At 31.9% G+C, this 22,225-nt stretch overlaps 4 protein-coding genes across 4 annotated transcripts in view; 2 read left to right on the plus strand and 2 right to left on the minus strand.

Annotated features, from left to right (window-relative positions):
- LOC130628755 (TBC1 domain family member 9B-like) overlaps positions 1 to 22,225 on the minus strand; it is an 85,363-nt gene that overhangs the window by 58,661 nt on the left and 4,477 nt on the right. The window contains exons 2-5 of the mRNA XM_057441758.1: positions 1,575 to 1,686; positions 1,335 to 1,449; positions 744 to 795; positions 94 to 171 (exon numbers count right to left, since the gene is read on the minus strand). Of these exons, the coding sequence (XP_057297741.1) occupies positions 94 to 171; positions 744 to 795; positions 1,335 to 1,449; positions 1,575 to 1,618 (289 nt within the window). The 5' untranslated portion in view covers positions 1,619 to 1,686. The remainder of the gene's footprint in view (positions 1 to 93; positions 172 to 743; positions 796 to 1,334; positions 1,450 to 1,574; positions 1,687 to 22,225) is intronic.
- LOC130628759 (splicing factor 3B subunit 5-like) lies at positions 11,102 to 11,492 on the plus strand. Its single transcript, XM_057441763.1, has one exon. It carries the CDS (start codon positions 11,154 to 11,156, stop codon positions 11,412 to 11,414), a length of 261 nt encoding a protein of 86 aa, XP_057297746.1. The 5' UTR covers positions 11,102 to 11,153; the 3' UTR covers positions 11,415 to 11,492.
- LOC130628756 (EF-hand calcium-binding domain-containing protein 5-like) overlaps positions 12,128 to 22,225 on the plus strand; it is a 32,630-nt gene continuing 22,532 nt past the window's right edge. The window contains exons 1-5 of the mRNA XM_057441759.1: positions 12,128 to 12,755; positions 13,697 to 13,958; positions 16,336 to 16,505; positions 16,812 to 16,875; positions 19,385 to 19,458. Of these exons, the coding sequence (XP_057297742.1) occupies positions 12,498 to 12,755; positions 13,697 to 13,958; positions 16,336 to 16,505; positions 16,812 to 16,875; positions 19,385 to 19,458 (828 nt within the window). The 5' untranslated portion in view covers positions 12,128 to 12,497. The remainder of the gene's footprint in view (positions 12,756 to 13,696; positions 13,959 to 16,335; positions 16,506 to 16,811; positions 16,876 to 19,384; positions 19,459 to 22,225) is intronic.
- LOC130628758 (leucine-rich repeat and coiled-coil domain-containing protein PF3D7_0703800-like) overlaps positions 19,746 to 22,225 on the minus strand; it is a 36,931-nt gene continuing 34,451 nt past the window's right edge. Inside the window, exons 5-6 of the mRNA XM_057441762.1 lie at positions 21,347 to 21,439; positions 19,746 to 20,654 (exon numbers count right to left, since the gene is read on the minus strand). Coding sequence (XP_057297745.1) covers positions 20,281 to 20,654; positions 21,347 to 21,439 — 467 coding nt within the window. The 3' untranslated portion in view covers positions 19,746 to 20,280. The remainder of the gene's footprint in view (positions 20,655 to 21,346; positions 21,440 to 22,225) is intronic.

Consider the following 22,225-nt stretch of genomic DNA (forward strand, 5'->3'; position numbering starts at 1 on the left):
TGCACTCTTGATTAGATCTATTGATAAGTATGTGGAAAATATCACTGTTATATAACCATTAAATGCTTAAACTGCAAAATTATGATTACTTACCCAATGTGTTCATCATCGAACTTTGAAGCCATGACCAATCTTCTTCTATTTCTGATTTTGATGTCGAAGAAGCTATCACTAAACAATAGACAATCACAATAAGACAAGCAAATGAAAACAGTAGCCAATAGTTATTTAGACCAGCTGTTACAAGCAGTTTTGTCTCACAGGAGCAAATAATATCCAGTGAGTGACCATTACCGATTATATTTTACGGACACTTAGCAGAATATGGTTAAAAGTTGTCATGGTACAAGCTAATTAGGTATTTCTCAGGAGTATGTATCTTCTTGGGGGTTGTTACACCTGCTAATTATTATTAAAAATCTTTTAACAGATTTTAAATTAGCAGGTCGCAATTTCAAATCCCATCTTTGTAATTTATTTTGCGAAATTGTGAATCCTATTTTTTAATCAATTGTTTGCATCACCTATTTTTATAATGGCTGTTGCAGTAAAATAACTATTAACAAGGGATCAATGGCAAGTGTCCTACTATGCTCCTAGAACACAAAGCTGCAAATAGTTTTTTCCTACAGTCAGCAAATTTTTGCGAATTGACTTTACGTATTTTTCTAATTCAAACCTTGATTAATTTTTTAAACTTTAAACTGTTTGCTGAAAAAAAAATACATGTAGAAACAACTTACTGTATGAAACATCAGAATCTTGAATTTGTAGTAATATTCGAAATGGTTGAGGCTAAACATAAGATATGGAATTATTATAATACATTACCTTTATTAGAAATTTGAAAAGACAATCTCAATGAAAACAGCATGCACAATAATACTTTGCTTCCTCCATTGTGTAAATGGAACAATATAAAAAACACCAATTTTCCTTTGCACAGGCTCCGTTAAAAGGAAATTTAATACATTTTAAGGTTTTTACCAATTTTTTTCAGTCCATTTTCTTTAATATTTAAGAATTAAAAAATTTTAAAAATTTTCAGGGTGGACAGTAAATTTTTGTTTTCGTTCTCCTCAACCTTTTTTTGAATTATTTATGACTAAAATGACAATCTCTGACTTCTCCACGTAAAATTGCTTTAAATAAAACAGCATTTTCAAGGCACTTCATTTGTGTTTAGATAGTTGAAAGCTGACAACATTGCAATTTTGATGTCTTTGCAATTTGCCTTTTCTCATGGTGTTAATTCAGTTTTCCATTTTATTTTACTAATGTCAAAACATAATATATAATTTGCTGTTAGCTATAGGATATTTATATGCACTCACTTTGTTATCAAGAACGTTATCTAAAGTACCAAGCAGAAGTGATGCAAAACCTCCCCCTCCTCCGTGGCCTCTCCGTTTTTGTAGTGTAAAGTATGGATTTGCTCTTTCACTTTCCCTATAAAATATATTTTACAAGCTTTAAGAATACTGACAATTACCAGGGAAATAAAAAAGTTAACAATACAAATTTGTGCATTTTTTTCAAAAATACAATTTCTCACAATTTTCTGGAAATCTTACCAAAATGCATTAGCCAACAAAACTTCTTGTGGTTTAACCCACATTGTTTATTTCTTATCGTTTGTCCAACTGCATAATAAATACTGATTTTTTGTGCTTTTATTGTATTTCTAAAATTTTTAAAAATAACAATATACAGAAATTTTGACAATTACTAACCCACTGCATCTATAGAATATTGTTGTGTATATTTATTATTTTTTTGTAAAACAGCAAAGAAAACAGGTTATCAATCTGACTATGTCAGTCTTTATTAGATCCCATAGGTATGTAATGATGTTGAACTCCAGGCCAAAAAAAGTTGGTCAGAAACACTAGTCCCTATATATGAAATATCCCACAGCCCTTTGTCAGAAGGGCTGTGTAATCATATCAGCCATGAAAATTCACACAAATAATATCTCTTATGACTTAGTCGGATTAGTGATTAGTGCAACATATATTGGTGGCAAATTATTAGCCATTGTTTATCATTTTTCCTACAAGAAAGCAATCAACTGCAATAAATTTGTTTCAAATCCTTTTGTTATGTTTATGTTTATGTTTATATGTTGATTGTTTCACACAGCATAATTTGTTTCAGCAATTGATATTATTTTAGAATCATTTCAGGGTGTTAAAAAAATAGTAAAAAAGATAATTATTGAAGATATTAAGATCCTTCTCCCATCATCGGGCAAAGTAAAAACTCTACCCGATGATGGGAGAAGGATCTCCTGAAACGTCGCCTACTAAAATATCATGTTCAAGAAATGATAAACTTTCCACAGTAATAAGATAATTATTCATCAGTAATTAAATGGATACACCTAAAAAGCACATGCTTACCAATTAAAAATATTTCACAAAAACTGCGTTCACAACTCTTTTAAAAACTAAAATAGTCTCAGTTGCTCTTCTTTTATTACAAAATAGGCTGATGATAGTTAAGCTTCGTAGGGACGTTTTCTTATCATTTTATACCGAATTATGTCGATATTTAATCTTTGTAAGGTGGTGTCATTTTATAACAGATTTTGTCATTTTATAACAAATAACAGCAATATTTAAGCTTTGTCGGGACGTGTTCTCATCATTTGAAAGAAATATGGCGACTTTAACAAAAATTATTTATGTTTAACAAGTTTAATTGGTTTTCGATTGGTTTAACATCATTTCAAAATTTTAGTAATACATTGAAGATCATATTAAATGTTTCACACATTTTTCCAAATCGTTTTAAAATAGGTTCATAGTTGTTTCATTTTGTGTTATAAAATCGTTTCCTGAAAAAATATTAAACATTTAAATCTTTCATGATACGATTATGAAATGATTTAAAAAAAAATAATGAAACAATTTCCACACAATGAAAATCGTGTGGGAAATGGTTAAGAAGAAGGTCTATTTTTAAATAGAAGGATTTGTATTATTATGTTTTTATTTTTTGAGAATACTATACATTTTTTATTTATAGCTATATAGACATTCTTTTTTCATAAGAACATTGAAATCGGAAAAAGCCTTTGAAATACAGATGAGGCACAGATGAGTTAATTAAGCAGGGGCGCTTAACAAATTAAAACAAAATACACTTACATTAAACTTACTTTTTGAGGAGACTAAAGGTATGAAAAGACCAATTTAGCAGACAAAATACACAAGAATGATAAACCTCTTTTGTTGTGGATCCCTAAAGCATTGTTAGCTAGCTAGCTAGCTATACATGCCAAATATGTAACATTATATGTGTTAAGATAACTAAATTATCTTAACACACATATATATCTTATCTTATCTAGACAGCACATGTGCATATATCTTATCTTTTTACAAAGATAAACCTCTTAAATAGCTAGCTAGCTTTCAGAAATCACATAGTAGCTTGTTCAAATCCTGACTTCAGGCTACTCTAGGTTTATTATAGTTATTTATTTATTTTCCATCAGATAGTATGAATACAATAAAATATAAGAAGAGTAAAAAAGTAAAAGCAGCTAAACGTTCGCTGCAAGCTTTTGCCTTCTTGAGTTTCTGATACTTTCAGTCAAGGGCAAAGGTAACATTACACTATTATTGTGTACAACATTTGATGACCCACACTACGTAATATAATAAGGAAAAAACAGACCCAGTATCCTACGTCTTTTTTATACGGATTAAAATTTCTCTTGTCAATATAAAAAGGGTGCGGAGGCGGCGGAAACAGAAAATTGTAGTTGCATGTGTAGTGTGTGCTTTTAAATAAAGTTACTTTTTATGTATTTATTGTTTTTAATGTATAAATTATAATTTTCATCACAATTAATTTTTATAAAATAAAACACGCTTCATGCAATTGAAATAACCTTCATTATGCATAAAAATCGTTGCAAACCTAAATACATCTATCCTCTTCCTCTCTTTAAATCACATATCATTTTCTGCTCAAAAATTAATTTGAAAAATTATCATAAAATACTCAAATAATGATAAACTTTATAAACATTCCCCGTTTCCCTCTGATAAAAATGTTGTTGTTGATTGCATTCAAATGTATGTTGATTTCATTCGATTTTTTCCGCCAAAAAAAGACAAACTCGGCTCCAGTGCATGTAACTAAAAAAGAGACGAAGTAATTTTAAAATGTCTTATTTCACATATGTGAAGTCTGTAATAAAAAGAACAGGTCAGGCTGTGGTATCCTTGGCTCTTGATCTCTTGCAACTCTCGAAATATTCTTGTATTTATGTTTATTAAAGATTTTTAGAATATATTTTGATTGCTTTGAACAATTCTGACTGAGAGACATTCCTTTATTAGCAGGGAATTTTCCTCTCTACTACATAAAGCTTTGACACTAAATGAATAAGGTTCCCCTTAGTTAAAGTCAGACTCGTCTTTTGAGTCGGAAGATAATTTTTTTTTATTAACACCGCCGTCTTCTTGCTATATTCTATATATCGAGAAGAAAGTGAATGTGGCAGAGCCTAAGAGCTTACTGCTAGAAAAAAGTAAACAAATAACGCCACGCTGGAATTCATCTATGCGCAAATTTTAGATTAAAGGGGGATTTTTACACGAAGCGAATTGGACAGCGAATTAGCTTCCTCGAAAAATGGAAGGAAACAGTTTCTACATTCTACATTTCAAGCGGCGAAGTTTCGCTGTAAACTTTAAACCAATCAGTGTTAAAAGAATTCAAAATAATTGTTTTTAATACTAAATAGAGTCCTTGCATTTACTATTTTAATTTCGCGACATGTATTTCATTCCACGGTGATAAGCAGCAAATCGTCGCCGAATTCGTCATTCACAATTCGCTCCGTGAAAATCCCCCTTTTAAGCTATACTTATTTAGACAGCCTATGAAATTCTTGTCCCGAGAGCTCTTTTTAATAGCTCTGGGGACGAGAAAGTTCCAAAGTTGCCTATTCTAGAGCTTAGAGTAAGTGAAGTTGGAAAATGCCCCCCTTGAAACGATTAGCAACCTGGTCTCTAGTGCAACTACTAAGATTGGGACGGAGATAGGTAACCCGCCGTATCCTTGAAAAGAAGTGCCTGAAGGACAAAACAAACGAAGGTTAGATATTTTTTGTACCTCAGTTATCTTCTTTTACAATATATATACGTCCTTATGAGTTTGCTGTGGGGGCAAAAGTCCTCCAGCATGAACCCAGGGGAAATGTCCGCATATTGTCCACAAACTTCTGTGTTTGTTGTATCTCACAAAAGATGGCTGCCGTGATCCATATGGGCAGGCTGGTGAAATAAAGGTGGCAGCTAAAACTGCTTTTATTATTTTTCGTCTCGTTGTTGTCTGCTTGTTTTTGATAAAGTAAGATAACAGAGACAATTTTTGAGTTTTTATATCCAATTTGTGAGGTTAAATTTCTTTAAACTTGACATTTTTTCTTTGTTTTTTATAGCCAGCAACTATGAAATATGCTGTTTTACTACAACAGTATAGCTAAAGTTTACACAGTACAGTATAATTAGTATGCTACTTAAAATTAAACATCTTATAAAGCTTAAATTAGCGAAAGACACTGTAACTATACTGTGTTATATTTTAAAAGCTAATATACAATTTTTATTCCTTTTTGTTTTGCCGTGGTTTATAGATAGATAGATGTGCATATTTTACATGGCTAGCCTCACAAATATCGAGGGATATACCCTGTCTATTATTTCCAGGAGGGGCCATGGCGTAGATGGAGAGTCCTAGAGTATTTAATGCTCATTTTGAGCTACGCCGTAGATTAGTGGTTAGTGGCGCCGTAGATTAGTGGTTATAGCTGTCGTACTCTGTGCGGGAGACCGGGGTTCGATTCCTCTTGACGGCGATTCAACATGGGCGAGTGAATGTTACCATAGCCCCGGGTTAACCCAAGCCATGTGAGGGAAATTGGGGAGATGGCACACTGTGTGGGCCGTTGGATGTTGCCGGGAGTTGTCTAGTAGAGCGTGGGCCCTACTAATTGGGTCTGCGTAGCTCAAAATGAGCATTAAATACTCTAGGACTCTCCATCTAAGCCATGGCCCATCCTGGAAATAATAGACAGGGTATATCCCTCGATAATTGTGAGGCTAGCCATGTAAAATATGCACATCTATCTATCTATCTATCTATCTATCTACGCAGACCCAATTAGAGCCCGCGCTCTACTAGACAACTCCCGGCAACATCCAACGGCCCACACAGTGTGCCATCTTCCCAATTTCCCTCACATGGCTTGGGTTAACCCGGGGCTATGGTAACATTCACTCGCCCATGTTGAATCGCTGTCAAGAGGAATCGAACCCCAGTCTCCCACACAAAGTACGAGAGCTATAACCACTAAGTATCAGTCAGGGATAACCGCAAATTAGGCTATGATAGTCTAATTAGTCTACCATAGCCTATTTAGGCAATTTATCTCTCCTAATTAGGCTATTAACATGGCTTTTGCTGCTTGTCGCTGTTCTGTTGCATAGTTTCAATGATTATCTGCCGATGTGAGATACATTTCAACTGATTTGCGTCGGCATTATTTTTGTAATTAAATTTTTTCAACTTGCAAAAACTTTTGTTATTCACCTTTTATTGTGGCTAGACCTCTCAATAGTTCGATGTATTGATCTCCCAAAAAATCACAAATGGAAATCCCATTGACATATACCTTTCCGATGGTGAACTTAGTTGCAGTGCTGATCGCGAGTAACTATACACGAGTATACAAGTACGGGTACATTAAATGACAAGTACAGTGCAAGACGAGTATGAGTACTCAGCGAGTATGCTACTCTGTACCCTTGAGTATAGCCTCTTGCGCATGTGCTAGTACAATAAGTGAATGATTTGTGAGTACATGTGCAAGTATAAGATAAAAAACAGGAATTCGTTGTAGCATAATTTTTATTGATTTTTACATTTGTCTGCTACCTTAGACATTGTGAAAACTTTTACTTTGTTTTCGCGTCGTAACAAAGAACATTTTATTTTATATTATATTTTTTTATATTTTTTTCAGCAAATTCTCTTTAGTTTACATAAAAGTGTAAACTTTTCTGTGATGGCTTTTTATAACTTTACATTTAAATACTTCATTTCTCATTAATGAGGAAACCTTTTGCTATTTACATCTGCTATCTAAATGCTTTTTGCTCCTAGCTAAATGTGTTGTTGCTACATGAAAAATTATTCCTATCACTTCGCATGCATGAATTAAACAATGAACTTTGGAGACTAAATTAAGCCAATTGGAGTTAATTTAATTGTTTTGTAAGAAACCAAAAGAAAACACGTGCCTGACGAGGAATTTTGTAAATCCAGTGAGAATGATGTGTATGTTCTTTTATAAAAATATTGTATTTAAAAAATAACATGAGTCAAGGATCTGTGTCTTTAAAATGCGTAAAAAGAAACAATTGCTCTATTACCAGAAGCAAATCATTTCTATATGCTCAATGTGATTGCAAAGATATAAATCGATTCAAATAACATTCAACACAAAAGAAAAATTAATCTCCAGAATCGTGTTTTAGAGAGAGTGAGGAAATTGTTAATGAGAGAAAAAAGTAAAGCACGTAAATTATTCTTTGTTTTAAAAATATGACAACGGGATTGTGTGAAACCAAACATCGTCCTAATTAATTAAAAAAAAAATAATAGCGTAAACACCGAAACACATTTTTAGAAAATATCGCAAAAGTTTATCATTTAATTTTACTGTTTTCGTGTTGTCCACTCTAGCGAGTACGGTGTGCGTACAGTATCAAAAATGTGCAAGTATTTTTGACGTACTTGTACGCACAGTATCCTCGTCGCGTACTTGTGGAATACCCACAGAAGAAATTCCTTTTGATACTCGTGTATACTTACTCGCGATCGGCACTGTAAGTTAATAGTTCACTGCCAACTGGCTTTTTATATTTCAAGATGATTTCATTAGCTTAGGGCATCATTAAGTTATAGATCGCAGAAGTCACTGGTGACATGCTTCCAAAATGCTTGTCACGGGCACAGTTCAACATTAAGCAAAACTGTACAGGAGTCCTCACAAAACAGAGGGCTAGGCTGACTTATTGCCTGCTGTGTCGTGTGGGAGAGAGAACTTCTGGACTTCTTTTTAATACGATATACAATTTCTTTTATTATTATTACGAATCAAATAGCAGTGCGATATTTCTGTACATTGAATGATTTTAGTGATAATGGCTAAGCTTCTGAACAATGAGTGTAATTATTCTTCAGTCTCAATGAGTGGGAGTAGCTCAAACAATACCAAAATTGTTGTTTTTAAAAATTCCAAAACAAAATTACGTCGACAATTTTTATCAGCTCGAAATTGTTCAAATTAGAACGTTATATGTTACATATATATTTGCTTGCGCATCTTTACAGGCAATAAAAGAAGGACCACATAAAGAAAATTGATTATTTCCTTAAATTTATGGATTTTAGGAATAAACTATCTGAAAGGAGCTGGAATTAGTTTTTCTTAACTATCATGTTCTCTTTTTAAGACCAGATTTAATTATTTCAAAAAGTTAGTTGATTTTTAACTTGTTTTCTTTGATTGTTGCGATATGTTTTTTATATTTCTTGCCTGTGTACATGCGTGTGCATGTCCATTGTTTTAGAAGCAAAATCAGAACAATTACGTCACGCTGCAACTTATCTGTATATTAAAACACACATTAGCCCAATCAGGTAAGTTTTACCTGATTGGGTAATATTACCCCATTGAGTGACTCTGCAACATCCCAATCAAGTAAGACATGCCTTAATTGGGTAAATACGTTTTCTGTTCTCACTGCAAGGGCAAGCCCCCGGCAAAAAGTGCATTCTTATTATTGTTTACACATGATTACTATTGTTTTTCAAACCTATTCACCAATCAAAAAAAAAATTTGATGTGGCTTTTGGCCATATAAATGGTTACATGGTTTGGATTAGTAGCATGACGACTTGCACTCTTATTATTTATGCTTGGTTATTTGGACACTGATCCAAATACAGCTGGAAACATCTTTCCACTACATTTTCTATTAACTTACAAACCACATCAAAAAACCTCACATAGTCAGGTTTTGTTCTATTTTTGACAGTTCTATATTATATTTCCTTCTGTAAATTTTGTTTTTCAATGGGGAGTTGTATGCTCGTTTTCTTCATAACTCAACTGCAGTGATTTGTGTTTCATAAAATGTCAAATATTTGGCTACTAATGAAAGCAGTTGTACTTCATCTAGGTCATTTTTTTTTAATGAGACAAATCAGACCTCGTCAGGAAGAAAAATGCCGGCGTGTGAGCTTCGCATGTCATGATACTTCTTAATAATTTTGAGGCGTGCGTTGTTCTCACGGCATAATTTTCAATGGCGTGCGATGGCGTGTGCTCATTTTTGTTCCTTTTTTTTTTTGAATAATCATAGAACTCGCATACAGCAACACTAATTTTGCCATGTTTTAAAAAAGCAGGTAGTTTTGTTGCGACGAAACTAAAATGTGCGATGCGTTCATTATTCATTATTTTTGAAAAAAAAAGTATACGACACAGCAACAGAACGAAGAAAAATTATAAAACATGCAAGTTACAGTCATAAAACTCTTTCAGTTAATAACTTTTTTGTAAATATTTTTTTAGAGGTAAATATTTCTTATTTTTATATTTTTCAAAAAAATATATCATTAAACATTAAACTGTTTTTTTATAAAAAAATCGATCTTAAAACATCCCCCCCTAAACAAAACAATAACAAGCTTTGTGACGTCCTGTTTCTATGGCGATGTTTTAAAACTATACAGATTGTTGTCTGAGTTGTAAAGCAATGATTGTTGAATAATATTCAGAAAGCAAAGTCTGCATGTGGCAATTGATCACCATAACTATAATTAGATATCATGCTGACTCTGTGCTTGCGAAAGAACATGCTGGAAGTGATTTCTGCGAAAGAACATGCTGGAAGTGATTTCATATAACAAAAGTAGCGAAAGCATTTAAAGAAGTAAAAGAGGGAAAAGTTGAACTTTAAAGTTTATTTATTAATTTCAAAAGAGCAACTAAATAAAAAAAAAATTAAATGGTGAATTAAAATTAAGGTCTTTGTTTTTCTTTAATATAACTCGCAAGTAACATGGTATATTTTTTTAAAGATTTACTTGCGAGTGGTTTAATTATTGATTACTCTTATTTATTTTACTCGCACTCGCATTGTACTCTCACTCTGAATTATTTTACTCACATTTATTTGTACTCGTACTCTCAAAGATGTGTAGCTTTACTCGCGATCGGCACTTTTTATTACTCCTGTGTTCCTTCATTAAACAGAACATTATTTATTTTGATTAGCGCACGCCTGAGGTATTTAGTGTTTTTTTAGCGTGCGAAGATCGCACAGGAACATTCAAACATGGCGTGTGTGGGCGTGTGCGCGTGCGATCGCACGCCATTCCTGACGAGGCCTGCAAATTATTATAATTTTTCTTCGCAACAAAAAATATTAACGGCATACGTGATGTGAAAATACATCGAAAAATGTGCATGTTGTGACACCCTCCTCCGTTGTTATTTTTTATTATTTTTTTCGTTGTTCCCACCATACAGCCTCAATAAAATTATTTTATTTCCTTGACCGACAGAACGTAAGCTAATGTCAACTTTGCCCATGGAAACTATATAAGTTGTTCTATGGTGTAAACAAACCTGTTCAGAGTACTGCATATAAAGAGAATTCTTACTTGATACAAATAATTAGGATTGACACAACTCATCAGAACTTTTTATTTTTCCATAATTTTAAAAAAACTCTCTTCAAATCTCCTCAATTTTAGTTTTACAACCTGCGGGATGTTTGTTTTTTTAAAATGCATATAAATGTGTACAGCATTAATTTGTCCTTTGCTCGTGGCATTACCTTGAAATCTACTCAAATATTCTCAATTTCTGTGTAAAATATGAAAATGTCCTCAAAGAAGTTTAAAAATTCTTATCAAAAGTCCTAAATCTCCTGAGATTAGATACCATAACAAATGGCAACTCTGATGATCCCTTTCCCCTGTTTTTTAAAGATCTGTAGAAATATTAAAACTTTTTTATTTTTTATCTTTAGGAAAATAAGAAATAAATTTTCAAGATGGATCGCTATAATATTCACAGTCAAACGGAGCATTTACAATCCAAATATGTTGGTACAGGGCACTCCGATACTACTCGATTTGAATGGCTTGTTAATCAGCACAGAGATAGTGTTGCATCGTACATAGGACATAACAACTTGTTAGATTTTTTTGCCATTGCTGAAAACGAAACCAAAGGAAGAGTGACATTTAATTTACTGAAGAAAATGTTACAGCCTTGTGGAAAGCCCACTGAAAGACCTGAGTGGGAACAGTAATTTTTAATAATGCTGTTATTTAGAATTTCATCTAGACATTTATCAAGTAAAATTTAATAAATAATCTTGCATCCTAAACTTGTTTTGTTTTTTTATTTAAATCTATAGATTGTTTTGCCACATATGTTACTTTCTTTACAGAAGTTATCAAATACTTGCTCAATTCACTCTGGTTGGGAGTTTTTGTGAATAGATTTGAACTAAAAGAAACTTTTGCGTCTTCACTTTATTCTTTTGGAATAGAAATCTATTGTCCTAAGATATTTACTTTTATGCCTCCATCAAAAAGGAATAATTACCTCAAGGCTGCACGTACACATTCAAAACTTAAATGTGCTTTGCTAAAGTTAAACCATTGATCTTATCGTATCGTATCATTTTAGTGTTTTATCAATTGTACATCCTTTTTTAAAACTCTAAGATTTTGCTCCTTGCACCTATATATTCTATAAAATGCATAAAAACTGCTAACTTGAGGGGAATATCAAAACCTCTGAACCTTGTAAAGCACACATCCTTTTCCTATAAAAGTTTTAGGACCATACATCTTAGAGTGTTTTAAAGGTATATATAACATGTTGTTGAAACTTAGTAAAAATAAAAACCTTTCATGTGAACAACACTTTCCTCTTGCAACCCCTTTTAGGTTGTCCCCCGTATCCTACGAAAATTAATTTCGAAAATAAATTTGCCCTTTCCCTCACTCCGAGGAGACCATGTGTACTCAAAATAATAAAAATATTAATGTAACACAAACAAAAAATAGTCTTTTATTGTTGGGCCTGATACACATATTTTCTTTACTTTTCTGCTTTACCTGCAATCGTGAATCATACAAGTATAAAGCTTATAGAAGAAGCTACTAAGATTGGTTTCCAATGCCTGTGCTTTAGGTTTGCCTGTATTTTTGTAGCAAATTTTGCTAGAGATCCTGACCATCTATATGCATTTTAAGTTAGGATGTATGGTTGCTTGATGTACTTCTTCCTTTATACATAATCATTTGACAATATTCCTTGTATTTTAGAGAATTTAAATTAGCAGAGTTTAAAGTTTGTTTAATCAAAATGAAACTGTGACAAAATGGACACTGTTTATCATGACAGCTCATTTGATGACATTATCAACGAAGTATGGAAGAAACCACAAGTATTAAATAAAGTAAGCAGTTTTGCGAAACACTGGCGAAAGAAACATGAGGAGAAAGTCAAAACTCGTATTTACCAACTCCAAAACAAGAAGCAAACTAGAGACTTAAAATTGCAAAAACAGGTTACTGAATTGTTGACTAGAAAACTGCCATTTGAATATCTAGCTCAAGATTGGCTGGAAGAACAAAAGGTAGCATTTTTTAATAGATAATATTAATAAGGCCATCTTTATTATTATTTTTTTTATAATACTAGTCCTTAACCCCGTAGGAATTGGCTTGTTGCTATACACGCAGGTACCATATTTGGCTCACAGACGCAAGTGTCTTATACACTTGCCTATTTTTTGGCAAATAAAAATGTCGAACAACCAATTTTTTTATTTACCTGCATTTTTTAATTTTTTCACAGCTTTCACAAACAAATAAAAACCGTTCACCTTAATCAAACAAATCATTGCATTAAATAGTAAATCAATACTGTAACCAATGTCTACCTTGATTATTCTAAACCAATTTATAGGAGTGCTGGTACTAATATTATCACCATTAGGCTTGAATTTTCTCTACTGTGTGAAATAGAATTTGCATTGGAAAGGAAAATTTTTAAATGTAATCAGAATTTTGATAGTGGTTGCATTGAACTTTAAGAAATGATGTTAATTAAATTAAAGAAAAGCACAAGAGATGCAAAATATTTGCGCATTTAAGTAAAATCTAAAAACCATGAAATTATCTTTCCTTATTAGATTGATTTCCCACTTAAAAACAAAACTGTTTTAAACGGAACGGAACAAAAATACTTTAATTTGATTGGCTATCTAATAATTATTCGTTTTTTATAATTTATTCTTTCTTTCACAACAAGAAAAGTTGAAACCAATAAGATCCTATAAATCGCAATTTTCTAATCTCATCCAATACATTTATTTCGCAAGGGAAAATTCACATTAAATTAATAATTATCATAAAACAAAAATCTTAAAGAACTTGTATGTAATGCTTTGTCTATTATGTTATTCAAATTGCTTCATGAACTTATTATTTATGTGTTTCTAATTTTACCCAGCCTTTTAATGCACTGGAATGCCCTGGCAATATTTTAATCCTTGATTTTTTGTTTAATTTTTAGGTAACGTTAGAAGCTAGAGCTTATCTCTTAGAGAAACTAATCCCAACTTTGATAATGGGTGTTGAGAAATTATTAATTGAAGTATTAAAACGAGACATGGTTGATGATCAAACTCTTACTGAGGACTTCAATCCAATAAACTTCTTGGCGCAGTTTTTGATGCGAAACAATCCCAAATATAGTAATTTTGCAGAATCATCGCCATATGCTAAAAGTATTAGAAAGATGCTGGATAATTTAAAGGAAAAAGCATTTGATTATGGCAAGTTATTCTCTTTCTGCTATTGCATTTGTTTATGTGTTTGGAAGAGATGTTGACATCATTCCAAAGTCAAAACAATAGTGAGAAATAAATTTTGTAGCTATAACCCTTAAATTACATTTGTAAAAAATAGCCCTTTATTTGGTAAATGTGTCAGTTTTTTGCATCGCCTGCAAGAGCCAAAAAGCTTAGAAAAATTAGAACCTGTCAATGTCGGTTGTAAACGGAAGGGAAAGTTGTACAAACTGTTCAAACATGTTAACTGATGCAGCTTATTATACAATGTATATGTTGTATAACGTGATAGATGACGTCAGGGTTGAAATTAGCAGGTCTCAATTCGCAATTTGTGAATTAAAAAGCTGTATATACTTTGAATCCATCTACGAAGAAGATGTGATGCTCTCTAGGAAAACCGACCACTTCTATTTTAAAACAATATAATTGCGTATATTGTATTTTCAAAAATACGAATTTCTTATTTTTAAAAATACAGGTATTTCGTATTTGCAAATACCATTTTTTTATTGATTGTTGTATTATGTATTCCTATGATAACAAAATTATAGCAAGGATGAATGACAAATACCCTGTAGTGCTCCCAGGTGACAGCTGCAAAGTATTATGCTTCTCTACAGTCAGCATGTTTAAATTGTTTGCCCCAGGCTTCAGATATTACCTGGTTATGGTTACAGTCTTTAAAGTTTTATTCTTCCCAAATACATTTTTCCTTCTGGAACATGACTCAACATAGCAAGTCCCTCTCTAGAAGACAACTTGATCTTATGAAACAAGATTACGTTTATTTGGATTAGTACTACCTCAATAAGTGCATTGTTAAGCAAAAATAAAATACACCAATTTACTCCATTAAATATGACTCATATTTACTTGTGGTAAAAAGTAAAGTATAAAAAACAAGATTAAAATAGCACAACCTTTCGGTAAAAACCATCCTCAGTGCCTACATAGATGTAATAACTTTTATTGTGAACGTATTTTTACGGTATGAGTTTTTTACTTATATACAATAAAATATAACTACCATCAAGAAGGCAATTGTCATTTACTACATACATCACATTTTGTTATCATGCATGTATATCAGCTGATAAACATTTTGTGATAACGTAGACGTATACATTTCTGTCACGTCACTCCATTTCTAAAAAGCAGAAGTTTTTTAGATTCAAGTTGTTCATTTAATTTTAGACATTTCAAAACAATAAATAAATCTTCTAACCTCGTTCTCAGGGGTGCTTTTATCAATATTTTCCAATTAACCTGATGATCAGGATTATGGTAAATATGGTTAGCTGGTTCGGAATTCTTGGTTGGATTATTATGCTCATTCCAGCGAACCTAGGTATTTCATCTTGTTTTGCCAATGTAAGATGTGTTCAAGCGGTATATGTTCATAAATAACGCAAGAAGGGTATTGATTTCAATCTTTTAGTGAAAACAGTTATCGTATCTTTTTTGTATTCCATTTTATTGCAATTTCAAACTTTTTATTTGTAAACTTGTGAAACTTTGAAATGAATGATTTGGAAACTTCATTTTCTTCACAAAGTGGAACTTCTAAAAGGATGAATGGTTTTGGTAAGTCAAAGAGGTTTGGTGGAATTATAACTCTTCATCATCGGTGTTTATAGTTAGTAAATCTTGAAATTGATTAATGACGTTTTCCACAAACCTGGAAGGGAAATTTACATTTCGAATTTTTTTCCTTCTTACATTCTTCTCCATTTCAAAGTCATTCGAGATACGATTTGCACGATTGAGATCATCATCGATAGCATTCCTTTTGTATCATTTTGGAATTTGTGATGACCAATGTGTAAGATATTTGGATGTTTTTCTGACACTTGTTTACTAATTTGGTGTCCAAGAATCTTTCAGGGTTAACTTCAATAGTGAACAATATCTTTGGATGATAAACATTCAGGTAATCAAGCAATTCATCTTGCTGATTCTTTATTCGCCTGTTTATGACATCATCTACGTATCGTTTATAAAACCATATTTACTTCTTGCCAAACTTTTTTTATGATAAGCCTATAATTCTGTTTGTGATTACAAACAAACAAATTTTAAAGTTTATGCTCACAAGTGCGTTTTGACTTGTTTAAATTGACTTGTCAATGACCACTTTATTGCTACAAAGTTTTATTGACATCTTTTTTTAACTTCAAAGGTTTCGTTGACTGTAACGTGGGTTATTTTATAAAGAAGGCATTCTAGAAAGTGAGATTTTATGCTGCTTTACCTAACCTGACACCTACTTTAAAAAATGGCCTAAAAAATGACAATTTTAGTAAATGCTTGCATTTAAGCTTGTTGCTTATTGTTGAATGGGTGTTCTATTTATAAACAGGTGATGAAAATAAACTTTCTCGGTTGAAAGCGGAAGCGAAGAAACGTTTGATTGAAGCTGAAAAGCTAAAGAAAATGAACATGTGGAAAGGAAAAAGTCAACCAGACACTTTAAAGGAAATGTATGTGAAATGGACTGGTGACAGGAAGGCTGTGATCAGTTTGTCTCTGGTATGTTGTTCTTTAAAAGCTCTGCCTCTCATGGTGCGCTTTTAATGTTTTAGGGAATTATAAGAAGCTGCAATGTTTTTTTATCACAATTTTATTTTACTGTGTGTGTTTTAAATTTTCAGCAGCATAATTTATGTCAAGGATAACTAAGATTTTTTAGCAAAAGTTTTAAAAAAATCTTTTATAAAATGATTTATACCGTAAACTTTTAAACAGCATTTTTTAATACTGAAAGACCCGGACCTTGGTATCTTTAATGCTGAATGTTCCCAAATGAGTTTAAGGTGTTGTGTTTTGTGCTCATAGGTGCAAAGTGCGTTAAGATCATTTCAAGATTCTCTGATGATGATGCCTACAGACAGACAACAAGGTATTGCTTTGTGAATTTAAAATTGTTGACGTTCATGTATGAGTATTGCAAATGTTGTATTGGTTTCAAAATGCATGTATGTTTCTTACCAAGTGGTTACTAAGGTGTTGCTAAGAAGATATAGGTCCTAGTACAAATCAGATTTAAAGAAAATGTGTTGATCCAGTGAAATACCATCATTTTTTACGTCAAAGATGTCATTATTTTATTTTTCTCCCCTCAACCAACTAAAACATGTTTTTTATAAGTCTACCAAGACTATGTCAGTAGTGCTTGGGAAAATAGCTTATTTTTGACACGTGACGTAATTTCTGATGCCCATGACGTCATCAAATTTTTTTTTTATACCTGAGATCTATTTGTATTAGACTTTCAACAAATATGCGAAATTTATCTCCGAAGCATAAGTAGGTCCAGATTTATGGCCTGCAGACACTTCATGTCCCCACCAGTGGCACAGGCCAAAAATGACTGGCGTTAATACTTTTTTATGAAGTTCAAGGATCTCTTTTTTTATTCTATTGTAAAAAATGTATTATTTTTCCCCAAAAATTGTGATAAACACTGTAAAAATAAGGTTTGCAGAAACTGGGCCATTTTTTTTGGCTTTCCCTGATAGACAGCCACTGTAACTTAATAATAAAAGCATGTGGTAAGTTTTGAATTTTCAAATTTTTGTCGCTTCGTTAAATTAGAATTTCCACAATTTTTTTCAAATTTTAGTTAAATTGAGTATTTCAGAATATCTCTATTTTCTATAGTCCCTTATATAAATTTTCATATAAGTGCAACTTTTGTAGTTCAATTAATTCAAAATGTTTTTAGCTTTCCAACCTTGGGCTTACAAGATAAACCCAAGGTTGGGTTACTTTTAAGTTACAAGATAAGCCGATTTTTCAAAAACTTTCAAAATGGATGAAAATGCATACTGTGCTGTTAGGTTATTTGGATTTTGTAAGTTAAAAACGTGAACCACAAAAGAAATGCCTTGCGTATTAATTAAAAATGTTCGGCGACATCAGGGGAAAATGACGACATCCACTTTGTCTGTCACAGAGACATGGAACTGGCGTATTATTATATAGATACATTTTTATCATTTTTTTTAAAATAATATTACTAAAACTGTGTTTAATGATGCTGTTAGGGCTCAAAATTTTTCCAAGTTGATTTTTTAGACATAGCTATTCAATTTCTTATTGCTTTTTCATTATATGTTTGCCTTTTACAGAAGTAAAAACCATGTTTAGCATGTGTTATGAATTGCATGACTAGTTATTTACTCATAATCACAACCTAACTAATAACGTACACAGCTTGTAGTAAGATAAAACAAGTATGCATGGTTGGATACACCTTCTTTCTTTACCGGCACACAAATTATGTGTGTAATTTTGTTTAAAAACTGTTTTCTCAGCTACCCTTATCATCTTTTCTTTGGCTATTTTGTAATAGTGTTGTTGTAAAGTGTATTGGGCAAAGAAATGCTGTCCTTATGCTGATGTAAAATAGTAATGCTGTTGCCATACTTGTCTTAGACTCTTTCGTTCATTAACAGCAAAATATGTAATCATCGTTGATAAACCAAAGTTTACAGCAATTAAAGGGACTACAAAAACAAAATCTAGTTTCCAAAAAAGTTTCACTTAACCCTATTCAGTCTGGGGGGGGGGCAGATTCCGCAACCAGCCCCCCCCCCCCCCCCCCCTGGCAGGTTTTTTTTAATAATTGCTATGTTATATGGCTATGAAACTTACTGAGTTTCAATATTTATCTATTAGACACTTGCATGCCAAATCTTTAGGTACCTTTCACAGGCTTTGATATTGGCCACCCATACCTTTCACAGGCTTTGATATTGGCCATTACTCGAAACTACCCCTAAAAATCTCTATGAAATCCTTATAATGGGGAAAATTTAATAACTTCTGTTAGGATTATCCTTAGAAGTTGAAACTGGCAACACGACTTTATTTTATTAGGAAGAATCATTTTGCATAATTTGGACACGTGATTAATCTGATTTCCCGATTTTGTCGGATTTTACCCGAAAATTTGAAAAAAACGGATTTTCAGACAATTTTTGGCAATTTTTTATGAGATCCACGTAAAAACCGGAAAATGTGTTAAATAACTTTTATTTAGCTTTCAGAAACTTGAAACAGAATCTAAAAATTCGCTCTGGAATAAAAGTAATTAAATTTTAAGCAGATAGTGGCATTTTTAACAAATTTGAAGCTTCTGATGACGTCACAGAAAATGTGCTGACGCAAGCAAAAATTTATTCCTGCCATTTTTTTCCTTTTATGATGTATTATAAGCATGCCAAGTTTTATTCAATTTGAACAACCCTATATGAAACTTTATTAAGGGGGGGGGGGGGGGCGGATTTCACCCCCCACCCCCACCCCCCTTAAGTAGCATTAAACAGAGCAAAATAAATGATAATAAATCAGGATTTAAATTATTGTATAAACGCAGTTGTTGAGGTACTGTTATGTTATTTTAGGTCTAATGTATGCTTTTAAAGTTGAAGAGACAGATATCACTGGTAAACTTATCAACATTAAAGATTTTGTTGAGGTATATATCTGTTCTTTCTTGATTAGGATATTTAAAGGTTTTTGGGTACCATCAAAACCAAACGTTTTTTGTGAAAGCAAGTTTTACTAAAAATATTTTTCTTTGCAACTAGTGCGCTGCCAACAAATACTGTATATGTGGACTACTTTCCCGCACTTCAGCAAAAGGTTTATTGCATTTTCAGCACAATTAATTGTGCCAATGACCCTTACTGTGAAAAAACAATGCAGCCAAAACATATTTTGCGTTCAATCTCATCCATGTTTTCCACAATAATTAAAGAAATATTATTGCTCTTATTATATTTCTTTGTGCTCTTTTTAATTTGTTGTCAAAGGCTTTAAATAACAATCAGATACAAGATGACGGGTGAACAACATAAAACCTATTATAAAAAACATAACAAAAAGTAGCTATAAATTAGACTGAAACAATGGATAAAAATATAAAAAATTGATAATAAAAGAATATATTTAAATTAAATATTTTTATTTTCCACCAGTACTATGTTAGCCATTTGGTTTTTGTTTGTGAATGCTGTGCTAGCTACATTTGAAAGAAAAAAAGCAGCCTTAAGAATAAGATTGTATGCTCCTACACATAAGCAAGTTAAAATTATCAAAACTTTTCTAGATTTAATTTGTATCCAAAGAAAAAAAATGTTGGCAAAAATTTGCTAACAATAAATTATAAAGGAAGATGTGTTAAACCATTGTCGTTAGCAATACTTACAATTCTGTAAAACGTGTTAGAAAATTAACAGTGTTCTAATTTTTAAATAGTTTTTGTTTTTTTAAATTACGAAAATAACAACACATCTTGTTAGCTTTCTTCGTCCTTGCTTTCCCACTCAGTCACAAAAAATTGCAACAGGAAAGTTAAAAATGTTATGAACACCAAAATATCATATGCACATACATTCTCTTCAATGATATTTATAACGGCTGAAATTGTCCCATAAATATATACAAATATCAAAATACTGTAGAAAAGGCAGAGAAAGTCAAATATCCATCTGTTTCGTATACATTTTCCAAGCATGTTGCAGATGTGATAAGTCATTGCTAGCATGTCAATAGAAGCCATTAAAGTGACAGATATAGTCAGTATTACTTTTTTTGAGATCCGGCATTCTTGGTCTTCAGTTTCCTCAGCTATTTTTTGACAAAATCCCACTCCGTCAATTGTTAGGTTATCTATTAAAAGCAAGTTTATTTATTTTTTAAAGAAAAACTCGTTAGAATTTCAAGGAAAGAAAGTTTTATCTTTTGAGATAGAAATTTTTGAAATCACTTTTAATTAGAATTCGCTGTTTTTTGTAAGTAAACTATTATCTACATCTTATGTACAAATGGATATTTTCCCTGTTTGTGTATAAATGAAAGGATATAATACAATAGAGTTTTCTGGTTTGGAGCTTTTAAAAAAAGAAAAGTGAGCAGAATTTTGTGTAAGCTACTTTTATACCAAATAGAATCATGTGAAACATCTAAGCAAATTATTAGATGAATGTTTTTATTTTTTTTATATATGCTAGATACTTTTTTCATTTATAGTAGGCTTTGGGTATTATAACGTACTGATGGGTAAAACTACTCCATAATGAAGACAATAGAAGAGAATTGTGAAGCCACATATTAATGTATTCATACTTCCACTAACGTAGGAAGTCCAAATAATCGCAAAAGAATAACTTTAAAAACTGAAAAATTTCCAACATGTTTTTTGTCTGACTGCTTAATTAGTACGTTGACATCTGCCATAGAAATTGCTGGGTGATGATGAAATGCACTAACCATTGCCATGTTGTTCGGCAGCCAAAGAAATTTACTTATTATATGTTGTATAAAGAAGAAGAATTAATATCCACACACTACTTACTACTTACTTAAAATAAGCACAGTTAGACATAGAACCGTGTGTAGAAGAAGAAAAATGGTGTATGATACCAAACAGTTTCTTTGTCGTTTTCTTTTTTTTTCTAAAAAAATAACAAACAGCAAGTTATAGCACATTTTTTTCATCAAGAAAGATTTCTTAGAAAATTTCTTTAAGCACTATTATAAGCATGCTTTATAATTTAAATGTGCAGACCAGATAAAAATACATTGAGGTGTTGTGTTTAAGGTATTCCTTTATCTTTTTTTATTATTTGATAAACAGTTTGATTGGTGGACACTCTCTTGATTTTAAGGACTTTGACTGCTATTTTGTTATTTATCTTGGCTAATACTGCCAGTGGGTGCAAAATTGTGGACCAGTTTTTCCATTTTGTTGCATAAAGGAATTCTCTGTTCATATGCAGAGAAGTGTTCAGTGCAAAAGAGTAGTGTCCAAATACAGAAGAGATTTGTTTGAATCATAGAATAGAAGTGTATTTTAATTAGAACAGAAATAGGGTCTATCCTACATTTAAATTTCATCACTATTAAATTATTACACTAGACTAGAGACTAGGTGACTAGAGTAGAACAACTTTTACTTCGATGTGTTTGTTAACATTATTAATAATAATTAGGCTTAATTAAATATATTTTTAGATAATTTCTTTTTGTCTTAGATACTTTTTTATGTTGGTAGCAGAAACATCCTGTCATTAGTGGTCAGTTTTTGTATGTTGCCGCATTTGTTGATAAATATAGTTTTAATGACGCTGTGGTTGCAATAAATTGGGACTTTAATGACAGCTGCTGTACAATGGAGGGAATGCTGTCAAAACTTTCAAGAGTACAATTTATAAGTTACGAAATAAAGAGAAACTTTAAAA

The sequence above is a fragment of the Hydractinia symbiolongicarpus genome, chromosome 15 (assembly GCF_029227915.1).
Source record: "Hydractinia symbiolongicarpus strain clone_291-10 chromosome 15, HSymV2.1, whole genome shotgun sequence".
Classification (NCBI taxonomy): Eukaryota; Metazoa; Cnidaria; class Hydrozoa; order Anthoathecata; family Hydractiniidae; genus Hydractinia; species Hydractinia symbiolongicarpus.